General features: G+C 41.7%; 1 protein-coding gene across 1 annotated transcript; it reads right to left on the reverse strand.

Moving 5' to 3' along the window:
* Window positions 1-8: 8 nt before the first annotated feature.
* Window positions 9-12,617, reverse strand: ppm1la (protein phosphatase, Mg2+/Mn2+ dependent, 1La). Its single transcript, XM_018676734.2, has 4 exons — window positions 11,636-12,617; window positions 7,365-7,539; window positions 5,923-6,084; window positions 9-5,012 (listed from the first exon to the last, which is right to left on the reverse strand). Exons 1-4 carry the CDS (start codon window positions 12,032-12,034, stop codon window positions 4,657-4,659), a joined length of 1,092 nt encoding a protein of 363 aa, XP_018532250.1. The 5' UTR covers window positions 12,035-12,617; the 3' UTR covers window positions 9-4,656.
* Window positions 12,618-13,544: the final 927 nt, after the last annotated feature.

The raw sequence follows: 13,544 nt of genomic DNA on the forward strand, positions 1-13,544 counted from the left end.
AATAGGAATAAAGGTGAAATGTGTTTTTATCAGTCATTTTTTACATACAGGAGCATGGTGCAGTTACATGTAAGTGACAATCAATAGGCCATCATGATACACAACAATAATAACAATATTCAGACTTCAGCCAAGAAAGAAATGTAGTTTCTCATTGAACCACCGTTGGCCTGCTCTGTATAGAGAAAATAATGTGATGGTTTAAAGTCTGTAAATGTTCATTTCAACATACAAACAGTCCCACTGTGACATCCCCATTGACAGAAATATTAAAAGCCAGGTGGATGTTGTAATCTTCAGACGCACCATTACTTTCTCCAAACCTCCTTAAAGTTTCTAGAACTTCACTCTTCAGTTACTGCAAAACATTCTGGGCAAACATTCAGTCTTAACTCTCAAGGTGGGTCTTCACTGACCTCCAGTCTATCGTATCCAAACTACCATCATTATTTAAAAAAAATCTTAAAATATTTTGTTGTGCTTTGCATTACATATTACATAAAAAAAGAGAAGATATAGTCAAAAGGGAAGGAAAAATAAATTAAGGCTGCTCAGCCTTTGGAAGGGTGCAGTTTTTACTTTGACCCAGTCGGCCACAGTGCACTGTTTACAAACCACACTGGTTTAAATAGCAGGATAGTTTGTGTTAGGTGCATGTCATTAAAATGCGTCTACAGCCATATCCAAATCCCAGTACTGACTTATCCCAAGCTCCTGTCTTTTATTTGATCTACTCCACAGTGTTATGAAAATATAAATAACACGTGTTTTCATTCTTATGGACGTAGTAATTCTAGCTCACAATCATGTTTGAAACAAGGCTATGATTCCGTTTCCAAAGAAAACACGTTATCTCAGTGCGCATGACGCCTGGTTGGTACGCTTCATCTCCGCTTATCATCTTCCAGTGCGACAATGTCTCATATCGACTAAATCAATAAATTTCTAGCCAACTCCTCCATGTCGCGGAGACGATTTACAACCACCTTGACTCCCTTGAGGAGGCGCGCGCTCAGCGTAGGGAACCCAAATCTCCGGGCACCCTGCTGCTCGGCAGACGCCAAAACTGAAGGTGCGCGCAAAGTGCATCCAATCACGAGCGCACTTGACTTAACTCCATCGATGAATTCATTTGTATTTCTTGATTTTCTATCAAGATCTGCTCCACTTCTCTCCCGGCTTCACCCACACGCCGCCAGTCGGGTTATCCATCACGTACACCAGCGCCCCGGTGTCACAGCGGCTGCTTTGGGGCCAAGAATGGGGTGTTGACCTCTCCAGTGCCCGCGGGGAAGAGTGAAGACAGGCGGGCTGACTGGTCACCTTCTTCTGAATGTGGACAACGGAGGCTGGAGTGGAACATTCGTCGGTTCTCTGATACATGTCCACTGCGCCAAAGCGATGGAAAATCACCCTCGCTTCTATGGAGGACTTGGATCCGTGCTGTCCCATAGTGCAGCTTAAATAGAACACAATCCAATAGTAACTCAAAAACAAAGCAGAATTGTTATATTCTCGCTTATTTCTGGGTTGGCTAAATGACAAGTTTCCTCCACTGCTGCCTGTGTGGACGTGGCTCACTTTTAAAGTGCCAAATCCATATAAAATACCCGTAAGTTCCCGTAAAGTTGCAGCGTGACGCACTTGGCTTGATAGTTATTAGACGCCTCAATGTCGCAACACGAGTCTTGGGCATTTGAATCAGTTCATGTCCGAGCTATTCTGAGTATCTCCACCTGGTGCAAACCGTCACAAGACTTGGCATCAGCGCGCGCCTCCGAGCTGTCTGTGCCCCTCCTGAGGGCTGCAGCGGGGTTGAGTCGCCTTGCAGAGGCAGCGCAGCGTTGAGGGCTATTTGTGTTTCAGCAGAGGCATCCCAGAAACACGCAGGAGACGTCACGTGTTTTTTTTTTCACCCCAAACTCATTCTGATCTCACCACCTCATCTGTGATTTACAACGAACAGGTTTTTGAGACCAGTGTATGATGGAAGGAACGCAGCGTGGTCAAATTCCGGGAGTGGTGATAAAAACCAAAGGAAGACAAGAACATTAGTCAGTCGCCACCCCATTCTTCATTCAACGTTTCTTGCTGTGCCCTTGAGCAAGGCACTTCAGACTCAGCCACTGGGGAGCTATCCAATAGGGCCAGCAGCAGGTGCGAGTGTGTGAGACTGCACCCAAACATGTTGTGTGGATTAAAAAAAAGGATGATGTAATATAACTGAATAAGCAGTAATAATAAGTCTTGTAAATAGTTAGTGTGTTTGACGAGATTGAACTGATGTGAACATGCTGCACAGTTACAAGAGGCCACAATGAAATACCAGGCCTTTGCAACAATAAAGACTAAAGGGGGGGAATTCATTTCAGATGAAAGAGTTTGTTTAATACTGATAATTTACATACAGAAAGTCTTTACACTTTACGCCTTTTTTTACAGCGAGCATCAGCTCAACATGTGTGAATCATGGACTGCATCTCAAATCAAAGTGATGGGAATCTGTTTTATTGTAAACTTCTGCTCATGTACAGAAGGACAAAAAAAAAAAAAAAAGAATATACAGAATACTGATTTGGCAATCTGCCTGACACATCCAAGAACTCAACAATAAATAAGGCATTAGGTAAACTGTTAAATTAAAAAAAGGCTTCTTTCAACTGATGCATGGTACACAGTGGTAAAAAGTAGTTGAACTAAAAACAGTAGTAAATCAAGTATGGTTTACTGTAACTTTCCTTGATGGGTCGTTGCTGTTGATGACACCAGTTGTATTGCTTTGGGAGCATATCATGTTTCTAGCTACAAGCATTCCGGCTGCGGCTGTGTATACAGGTCATGATGTGTCATCGTATAAGTCAGTTTCTCATGGCAGCAGGGGTGTGGGAGTCTGTTGTGCCTCCTGTTACGTGTGCTTTCCACGTCAAAGGCAGCCACCATACATATTGTATGTACTTTGTTCATGAACATGGATAAGTCAAAGCACATGCCCTGATACAGATGGTGTAAAATCACTTTGATGCAACAGTTCACACCAGCTCCATAAAATTGCGTTACCAAGAGGTGAAAGGTCAGGAACTAAATCAGGTTCTACATACATTAAAACCCTCTTAAATTACCGAGGATATACAGTGTTTACATTGGCTGATATGTAATAAGAATTCACCATTCCAAAAAAATAAACATCTGAAAAGTGCATTTTTTCAGAAATGTGTGTGTGTGTGTGTGTGTGTGTTGCATGTTTAAGATTCCACCCCAAATTTTGTTTTTAAGCACCACTCATCTCCTGCAGACTTGAAAGGTGGCTGTAAGAATGTGCAGTTTTCAGCCTTCAAAGACATGAGACTCAAAGACATCTATATTCAAGACAGCCAATTATCTAAATGTGCTCAGGCAAATACAAGTTATACTTAAACAGGCTGCATAAGTTGTACATATTTTGGCAAAAATATGGAACACCATACAGAGCATATGGCGAGATCATTGCATTTTCAGTTTCCAATTATTCCAATTTCACTTCCTTATTTTGTCTTCAAACAATTCATTGGTGATTATATTTTAAAGTGTAATACCAAAATTACTTTAAAAGCTGTTAAATGTAACTTTTTGTTTTTCCAGTTACATATGTTTCATCTCACACTTAATTTGTCTCCTGCTTCAACGTTTACAGTTTCCATTTCACGATCACCTTATCTTAGCAGTATCTTTAACTTGCAAGCAAATCAAACCCACAGAACAGTATTATGAGCTGTGATTGGCCAGCTGCTATGTTGTGGCAGGAGTCTGACCAATCACAGCTCCTGGTGTTTAACTCCATATTTATGCTACTTTTTTCCACTGGGTTTTTCCTGCTGAGTTTTAGAATCCACCGTAGTCAGCATGAATTGAGGCTGAATTCAGCTGGAGGATGAAACTACAAATGATTAACAGCCACCTCTTAAGTCTACAGGGGATGAATGTTTGATACTCAAAAGTTAGATTTTGGGTGTAGCATCACTTCAAGTTAAATAAAGGTATGGATCCACTGGAGTCTTGTTTTGATTTTGACAGATTTTTCCAGGTCAACGATGTTACACATTACGTAGATTATGAGAGAGCATCATCAAATTGCAGCAAGCAAGGTTGATCTTTGCAAATACATTTTTACATTTTCAGTAGCTTCTTGCAGTTGCACAGTAACGCTTGAGTAGGCACTAGTTGAAGCCTCCTCTGAAGAAGCCTCCAGTGGAGCTGTACCATTCATGTGCATGTAGAGTAAACAGTAGTAAATCAATCACAGTCTTCAGTGTGCTGGTTAAGAGAAATCCCCTGTTTGGTGTGTGTTTGTCCTGCGTTTATGCATCTCCATCCACTGTTGGAGAGCTTCTGTATTTTGATGTATTTGTCATGAAGTTGGCAGATGGTTGTTGGGTCTACATTGGGTTTTCATGCCCTAATCTCAATCAGAAACTTACAAACAAAACAAAACCTCTTTTTTTTTAAACATGTGTTTGCATGTACGTGTTTGTATGTGTATGTATGCTTGTCAAAAGTACAGTTCTCAGTGTCTATACTTCATATTCTCTCAGTCCTTCCATGGTTTCATACCTGCTGCTCCATCCAGAAGATGGGGAAAAATCATAGAAAACATTGATCACAATGCGAGCTCCAAACGACCTACTCCCCCGCCTTGCTGCTCCCCCCGGCTCCACTCTTGAACTTCACCACCATGACAGTGATGTTGTCGGGGCAGCCACGGTAGAAGGACTGCAGAACGATGCTCTTGGCACCAAAGTGGGGCTCGTCCAGGCGCTCACGGACGAACCGGACGGCCTCCTCGTTACTGAAGGCGTCCCACAGGCCATCGGAGGCCAGGATCATGAACTCTGGCTGCAGCTTGTCCAGGTCAAAGGTCATGATGTCAGGGTCGGGGATGACCACGTTGAGGTTTTTCAGTGGGTAGTCCCCTAGAGAGCGGGACATCGCCAGGATTCCCTGCACTCTCCAGGAGCCATTAAAACTGATGAAACCTCCTGGAAGTGAAGATAAAAATGCAAAAGTTATTAATTAATTAGAGCTTTAGTACAGTCTGATGATCTGGCCATGAGAAAAAAGGGCTTGATGGCTACTGATGGGTATAATGTACAATCCAATCCAAGTCATGGGCACTATATTGATCTACCGTGAGTGTGACAGAAAAAACAAGCTTCACCTGAAAGAGGTGATGTCCTAAAACTCTGTTCAAACTACCCTTAATCGATTTAAGACAATGTGATAAATGCTAACTTGAGAAAATCCTTTAATCACACAGCTTAGGTATCTGACACTATACTATATTTAACACAATGCTGTTTCCTAACTAAACCAACAGATGGCAACCAAGGACCCCAGATTCAATCACAGGGAAGTAAAGCACAGGCACATTCTGTATGCTTTACAGTAAACTTCTAGAGAGACAGGAATGAAAGGAAACAGCTGAGAATGCTGATAGATTCAAACATTTTTTAGTAAATGTCCCGCAAATGTGTCACAATCCTGAATCAAATCTGGTTGGGTGTTTATTTTACACAGCAGGGAGTAATGGGAGCTTGGGGTTAGTAGCCTGTGATGATTCATAAAACACTGTATTAAATTGTGCACATTTTTTTGCCGACTTATATTTGCCATGTAGCCAGAGAAATTACTTCAAATAAATGCTAGCGTTACTCAGCCTGGATGTATAAACATGTACAACATGTTCATCATTCCAACTTTGTATGTATGTATGTGTGCATATGTAAAAGTCAGAATGTTGTGTTGACAGCTTCTGTTGCCCCCAAGAGCCAAAACGGCTCTCATCACAATAAACGCAGCTTTTATTTTCTACTAAACAAGTTGAGACTTGTTTAGTAGAAACTGGCTGCAGTGTGTTGTTTCATTCAGTGTTGGTGCCCTCTTATTTACCTGCCCTCTTGATCCGCTTGCGTTCTTTGAGCTGATATGGTTTGTGATCATGCGACAGCGCGACGGCATTCCCGTCTTTGTCACACAACACGCCACGAGAGTCTCCGACGTTGGCCACCGTGAGCTCTCTGTCTGACAGTAGCGCCACTAGACATGTCGTTCCTGCAAGGGAGATGGAAAGAGAGAGACCGGAATGAAAGGAAAAAGTGAGGACGCTGATAGATTTAAAAACGTTTTAGTAAATGTACCACAGATGTGTCACAATCCTGAATCAAATCTGGTTGGGTGTTTGTTTTACACAGCTGGGAGTGATGGAAGCTTGGGGTTAGTAGCCTGTGATGATTCATAAAACATTGCAGGCATTGTGTGCACATTTTTTTGCTGTCACACTCCCACATTAATCACATTAATGTCTGACACTATTATATTTTTACTGATGTTCCACACTCTAACAAATACAGTGATTTATGAGAATTGGAATTTTGAATTGAAGGCTCAGTATCAGTCCAATAATCTATGATGGCACATAGTAATGTTTGACCTTTAAAATGCCACCTACGGCCTTGGAAGGAAAAGGCATTAAATCAATGGTGCAAACTGCAGATGATGACAGGGTGGGACCACAGGCGAAGAGGATACTTGAGAGTTTTCCTTAATAAAACAGTGTGTCAGTAGTAGGTCATGCACAATGAATGCAAAATGATGAAATATCAGTCAGAGAGAGTTATGTGTGTCATATTTAGTCTTCTATTGTGTCTGTAATTGACACAGTGACCGACTGTCGCCAAACAAATCTACAATGAAAAACAATAGCCCGAAAAAAGCTGAAGGGGGATCTGTTTGTTGAGGTGGGTGTATCGAATTCCACCAACTGATGTCTGAAATTTACATCTTTGTAAAGAGTATCAACTACACTAACATCAACGTGCGGCAGCATAATGTTACAACAGAGCAGTCTCACTCTTCTCAGTCAGCATTTCAAGTGGATTGTACAAGAGGAATCCATCAAAGAGGTAAATGTCAGCTGAGAAGCATTGTACTGAGAGGATATTATACAGGAAACTGATTTTATTTGATAGCTGAGGTGCTGTGATGCACTGTGTCCTTTACGAGGCAGGCAGCGTCAATGGCGTCACGAACGAGCACTTGAAGGCATCATGTTGCCATCTCTGCCTTTACTAAGGTTTAGGAGATGTGGTACAGAATGTTTAATGCAAACACTGAAATAAAATTATTTGTTTATATACTTATACTTTATATACGGTGAAATTTTGGGATATCTCCTTACTACGCATCTCAGCTGGTAATTTTTATTTCTCAAAACCAACTTTGCTACAAATGCTTAAAGTCTCCCCTCTGTTGACTCACACACACACACATAACATACATATCTGGTGGGAATATATATATTCGCTTCCCACTGCTTTCCTCCCCCTCCTGACCTGCTTCATCGTGGTTGGCAGAGAGCTTGTCCAGCATCTCACGATCCACAGCCAAGATGCGCTGCTCGAGGATGCTGGTGTAAGAGAGAGCGCTCTCTCTCTTCTCTCGCTCAAAGGCCTGCAGCTGCTGCTTCAGGGACTCTGGCAGGTGGGCCTTCACATAGTCAGCTGCAGCCTGGGAGAGGGAGGAGGTCGGGGGGCGAGGGGGGGGTTAGACAGAGCGAGGACAGAGAATAAGTTCAGAGCTGTCTTTGCCATCAACGCTAGAGTTTAAAGCTGCACTGATAAATATTTTTTGCATTGAAAGTGGATTAAATGACTATGTATAATGTTAAAAGGGTCGCTCATAGTGATATGTGAGAATTATCACCCAGCTCTGCAGTTGCACTGCACTCTAATGAAACTTTAGCATCTTTTAGCTCATTGTTTTGGTTTTTAACCAGAACAGGCAGCTGTTTTCAGTGGGACACATTAGCTAGTCATTAACTGGTGAACACAGTGGAGCATTTAACTAAAAGGACAGTGAATGCTGGACTTACATTTTCCATGTAGCCAGAGAAATGACTTCAAATAAATGCTAGCATTACTCAGCCTGGATGTATAAACATGTACAACATGTTCATCATTCCAACTTTGTATGTATGTATGTGTGCATATGTAAAAGTCAGAATGTTGTGTTGACAGCTTCTGTTGCCCCCAAGAGCCAAAACAGCTCTCATCAAAATAAATGCAGCTTTTATTTTCTAAAAAACAAGTTGAGACTTGTTTAGTAGAAACTGGCTGCAGTGTATTACATTACATTTCATTCCATTTTTTAGATGAATTATCCTCAGTTTGACAGGTCACCAGCATAGAATAAATAACATTGTGAATTGTTAATTATTAGATCTTTCCCCCTGTGGTTGCCAGGTAATATGGCCCAATACAGCTCTAATTTAGAGGAGTGCTTCTTTCATTACATAAAGCAGGTGCTCTGCGCTGAATTATTGAACAACCTCCACATCCTCCAGCCCACTTGCCCTCCTCCTCCTGCCCTTACTTATCTGCTTCTTCTCTCATTTTCTCTGCCAAGATTTCCATTATGCTAATGCTGTCGAATGAAGTATAAATTGGGAAAATTTTTATACCATCTCAGTGTGCTGGTAGACACAGAGTGCATATTTCATATTCACACTTGCTATGGAAATTAGGACACTTGGGGACGTTCAATCTACTTGCTGCACTGTATCACTGTACTGATGTGATTTAGCAAGTCTATAGTATGTGCTTAATGCAAATTCAATTTTCAAGTTTTATTCTGCTTTTTTCCTCTCAGTACTAAAACTTTTCATGGATATGACCGTGAATTTTAGTTTCAATTAATACTGGAGCAAATATCTCTGAACATGTGGTGGAACAGTTCATCCTTTAGCCTCTATGCTACATTTTATTTATACACAACAAAAACTGCCTGTCCATCAATCTAGTTATAATCAAGTTTATCAGCTGACAGACATGAGATCTGAACTGGCAAGCACTACAATTCTACTGAAAAAGATTAGCATTAAGTAAATGAAATTGGAAGTAAAATACAACAAGCCTAGACACGAAATATTACGAGAGATTAAGACATTTGTAATGATCACTAGAGTAAAACCATCTCTTCCTGCTAACCCCCCCCCCCCTCTGCTGGATGAGTTCCTCAACTCATTCATTTATTTAATTGGAGAGAGGTACTCAGTGAGCCGTGATCAGGGGGAGAGCTTCAAGTATAAATTTCCATTTGCAGTAAACAGCTGAAAACACCAGGACCTGTGCAGTTGCAGACCTCACAAATGACTCAAATAATATTTAGCCTGAGGATTTAAAAGGTGAATGTGATATTGGGCCAACTTTATAGAAGGTCAATTAATCAGAGTCCTGGGTCTCTTATTGAGTTTGCTGCTTTATTAAATCCTCAAGTCAGTGTGTAACTTTGAATTAAATTTTACACAGAAAAACAGTGTGAGAGCCTGTTTACGTTGTAAACTACTCACAGTTCCTGCTTCAACAGCAAATAGTGACAATAAATCAAGTTAAAAGAGGAGCAGTAGCTTGTGCTGACTTTTATAATTCTGGGCCATAACTCACTGCCTCGGTAAAAACTAAAACCTAAAAAAAAACAAAAAAAACAGAGATGTGTTTGAGACATTTCCTGCATATTTTCAGAGCCAGAACACACTGCACCACCAGAGACAGCCTGTTTTATCTGGCCTTATTTGGCTTGGCAACACCGCTCCATTTAATATATTCAATGACTGTGTGTGTGTGTGTGTGTGTGTGTGTGTGCATACTTGTGCCAAACTGCCTAAAAATGCACCAGCTAATAAATATTCTATGATATTCACACATGCTGTATTTTTTCCCAACGACATTATTAGCATTCCCAGTCCCAGAAAGTAAACACAGCTTTCTGCAAATGACCCTTAACATTAGACTCATCTCCAATTGATTTACTATGCATTTACTGTTAGTGCTTAGTTTTCAGACAGAAAACTGTGTTTACAGCTGAGTGTGTTTCCTCATAACTGGATGTGGTCTGTGTATTGATGCTAATGACCCTCTAATAGCTGAAGTGAATGTCAAAGCGACCCATGCTATTTGAGTCCAAAAATCCTACTTAACTGTGACTATCAAACGATGAAAGGATGATGATAAAGCATAAAAAAAGATAAAGGAGTGGGGCAAACAAGAAAACACTTTAGAATCTAGACAATGCACCAAGACAAAACACTTGAAGACAGAAAGGGAGAAAAGGGAGAGAAACTAAGCAAAAGAGAAGGAGTGAAAAAGAGGGAGAGATGCTGCAATAGACAGGATGAGTAAATATTTGTTTATGGGACAGGGATAAACAAAGTGGTCCACTCTCTGTCTATCTGTCTCCCTCCCTCTGTCATTGAACATGACCCAACAGCAATTCTTGAAACTTTTTTTTTTAATAAAACTGAATGGGCAGCACAACACAGTATTTTCCTGTGTAAAAATAGACAAGAATCTGGATGCATGTCATGTCTGACAGTGGGATGAACGATCAGATGTGACTTGATGTTAGACCAGCAGGAGAACATTCGGTCCTAGAGTCATACTGTACCTCCCAGCTACAACACTCAAAAGTATTTCATTTTCATCAATAGATGTTTATGGTTACAAGAGCCTCACTGAGATATTACTGCTTAAGCCAAAAACAAATCAAAGTTGTTGTACTTTGGAAGTTTATAAGTCTGCTTAACTATGCAATTAATATTTTAGTTACGTATAACAAAATGTCCACAGAGCTTTCAACGTTCTTTTTCAAAAAAAGGGGAAAAAAAGATAAAAACTGGCTTTCCCCATAGTTAAACTGCAACTATACTCTCTTCACATAAGACAGTAAATCTCCTGTAGTCATTTATTTGACTCTACTGGTTTGCATAACCAAATATTGGTCAAATACAAATAAGATGTTAAATGGGAAGACTGGGCTCTAAATATGGAACTTAACCAGTATCATTCAGTGAAATATGACCCATACAGGAACCTCTGGGGTGGGGGACAGCAGTGATGGTGTGACAGATGGCATCCAGGACACGTGGTCTGAAGGCAGCCATGAGAATCCACTGACCCTTGACAACACAGGGAGTGGAGGAGAGACAGACAAAACCTAAACACTGCAGAACTCTCTCTCTCTCTCTCTCTCTCTCTCTCTCTCTCTCTCTCTTTGTGATGAATCTCAAGTCAGCTCTGGGACAGGCAGTGGGGTGGGAGGAGGTGTTCACACAAAAGAATACAATGCCAGAGTGGGGAGGGGGGGCTGTTGTGTTTGAATTGGGGTGTGGACAAAGTGAGTGACACACTGAATGCCTGTGCCTCAGTTCAAATAGGCCCTAAGGTGTACTTATATAAACCTGCACCTCTATGGTACTTGCCAGAGAGTCTGTTTTTTATTGCCTTATCATGTCAATGAATGTTCCAAGAATATTTGATATGATTTTAGAGTTTACGAAATTGTAATGATACAGTACATCGTTAAAATTATATGAAGGCATTAAGCTAAGTGATTAATATAGTACATTGAATAGTAGCAATAACAGGAATGATGTGCATTCCCGAGTAAACTCCCTTTCTGTCTGTCTGTCTGCCTGTCTGTCTCCACCTGCTCGGAATCAGAGTGATGCTGAGAGCTCGTGCAGCAGCAGGTTCTCCGGGTCTGACGAGTCTAAACGAATGCAGTGTTGTTACAATGGGCCTGTTGTAACCTCTCCCTCCCAGCCTACCTCTCCACCGTGACCGTCAAATATCCCGAAAATGGACGGGTGACTCTTGTTGGCGATGTCGGTGAGCACCTCGAAGCGGTCCTCCATGTGATCTCTCCTCCCCTGGATGGAGTACACGGCTACGTTGTTGTTCTTGAACTCCCAGGTTTTAGAGAACTCTGCGTCCAGGACACTGAGGCCTCCCAGCCGATCATTCTGCATCATCTCCGCCACTTTCCCCTTCACCATCTTCACGGCATCCCGGCTGGACTTGACGATGGTTTTCACCTCGTCCGTGTGGAAGAAATAACTCCACAGCGCCAGGCTTATGCACAACAGAAACAATGTCTCCGGCCTGAGGAGAAAATAGCGCATGATCCGACCCAGAAGAGACAAGAGCGTCATTGTGTCTCCTATCATCACACGCAACCAAACTGTGGTCTGTCTCTCTCCCCTTTTGCACAATTCACTCCATCCGCTCAGCGGAACTATAAAGAAATTGATTCACTACTGCGATGTCTGGCCGGGACTCAATCTCAACATTTAAACGGCTCCTCGGAGGCCTTTCTTTCTTCTCTACTCCGGGCGCATTTACGCACTGTACGCTGCTGGCTGCCAGACACTGGGGCCGAGAAGCGCAGGACAAAAACGGACGAGAAACCCACATTGACTCGGTCCGATGTCTTGGCCCCTATCCTCGGCTCTGTGAGCAGCTACAAGAGGAATCTCCGAGTTGAGCCGATCTCCCACAGCCCATTGTAGGATGACGGATTTTTTGGGTTAGACCAACCCCAGAGAGAGACATGGGAGTCACCCGGGGGGCGAGACTCGACGATGTGACTGGGAGATGTCCTCTTTTTTCGCCGCTGACCCCGTTTCCTCTCTCGGATATGTGTCTACTCAGACTCCGCATCAACATTACATTTTTTACACACACACACCTCTCCACTCTCGAGCCTGTGTCAAGCGGCCAAGATTGAGTCAGAATAAAACAGGAAGTTAACTGTTGCCGTCTCAATATAGCGACACAAAGCACGCGCCGTACACGAGTGCACAATATTTTTTCAAAATACGGGCTTTATTTTGAAAGTCTTCAACGGAAGTAGATTATTTTAATATCGCGCATTGACAAGGCTCATTCTTTAAATATAGTCGGTGCTGACAAGACTGCGCAGCTGCAAACTCATGGGACGCACAAGCTAAACGTTGGAGCCAATGGCGGCGGCCGCGGCATCAAATGATGATGTCATCCAGTGTAATATTACATATCAAACTCGTATTAAATCTAGATACAGTTTCACTATTGTCTTCCATTCATTATGGCCCTGCTAAATTTTATGCACAACTGAATGTTAATCGATAGAATAAAGTAGAATAGAATCGATACTTAAGTTAACAGCAACACATGTTAAATTAAAAAAAACACAAAAAATAACTACTTATTAATAATATGATAGGCTATTACTGCGCAATAATTAATGTGAGACCAGTCCTTTGTTTAGATGCTTGGTAGAAGTCATTGCACTGAACAAACACTGCCCCCTGGTGGCTCTCTGGAGTACTACTACTCTGTTTGCCCCATCACTTACAGTGAGCTGACCTGTTTAGTTAAGTTTTATTTATGATTAATAATGTATGAAGTCTCATTGTGATCAAGATCTCTTTTACAAGAGAGACCAGAGAACTAATTACTAATTTACAACATCACAACAAATGAATTCAGTCACACAAAGCAGTAAACACACACACTACAGTTTTTGACACAATAAAAAGAACATTAAAGATGTCAGCAAGTGCAACAGGAGTTAGTGTCTCTGACCTCAGTCCATTCCAGTATTAAGGTGGACAAACCAGCCTCCCCCAGTCAGAATATATATATATATAGCTGTGTCTGATGTCTTGATTGTTCACTTTGAATTCAGCTAAGGAT

The sequence above is a fragment of the Lates calcarifer genome, linkage group LG4, assembly GCF_001640805.2.
Source record: "Lates calcarifer isolate ASB-BC8 linkage group LG4, TLL_Latcal_v3, whole genome shotgun sequence".
Classification (NCBI taxonomy): Eukaryota; Metazoa; Chordata; class Actinopteri; family Centropomidae; genus Lates; species Lates calcarifer.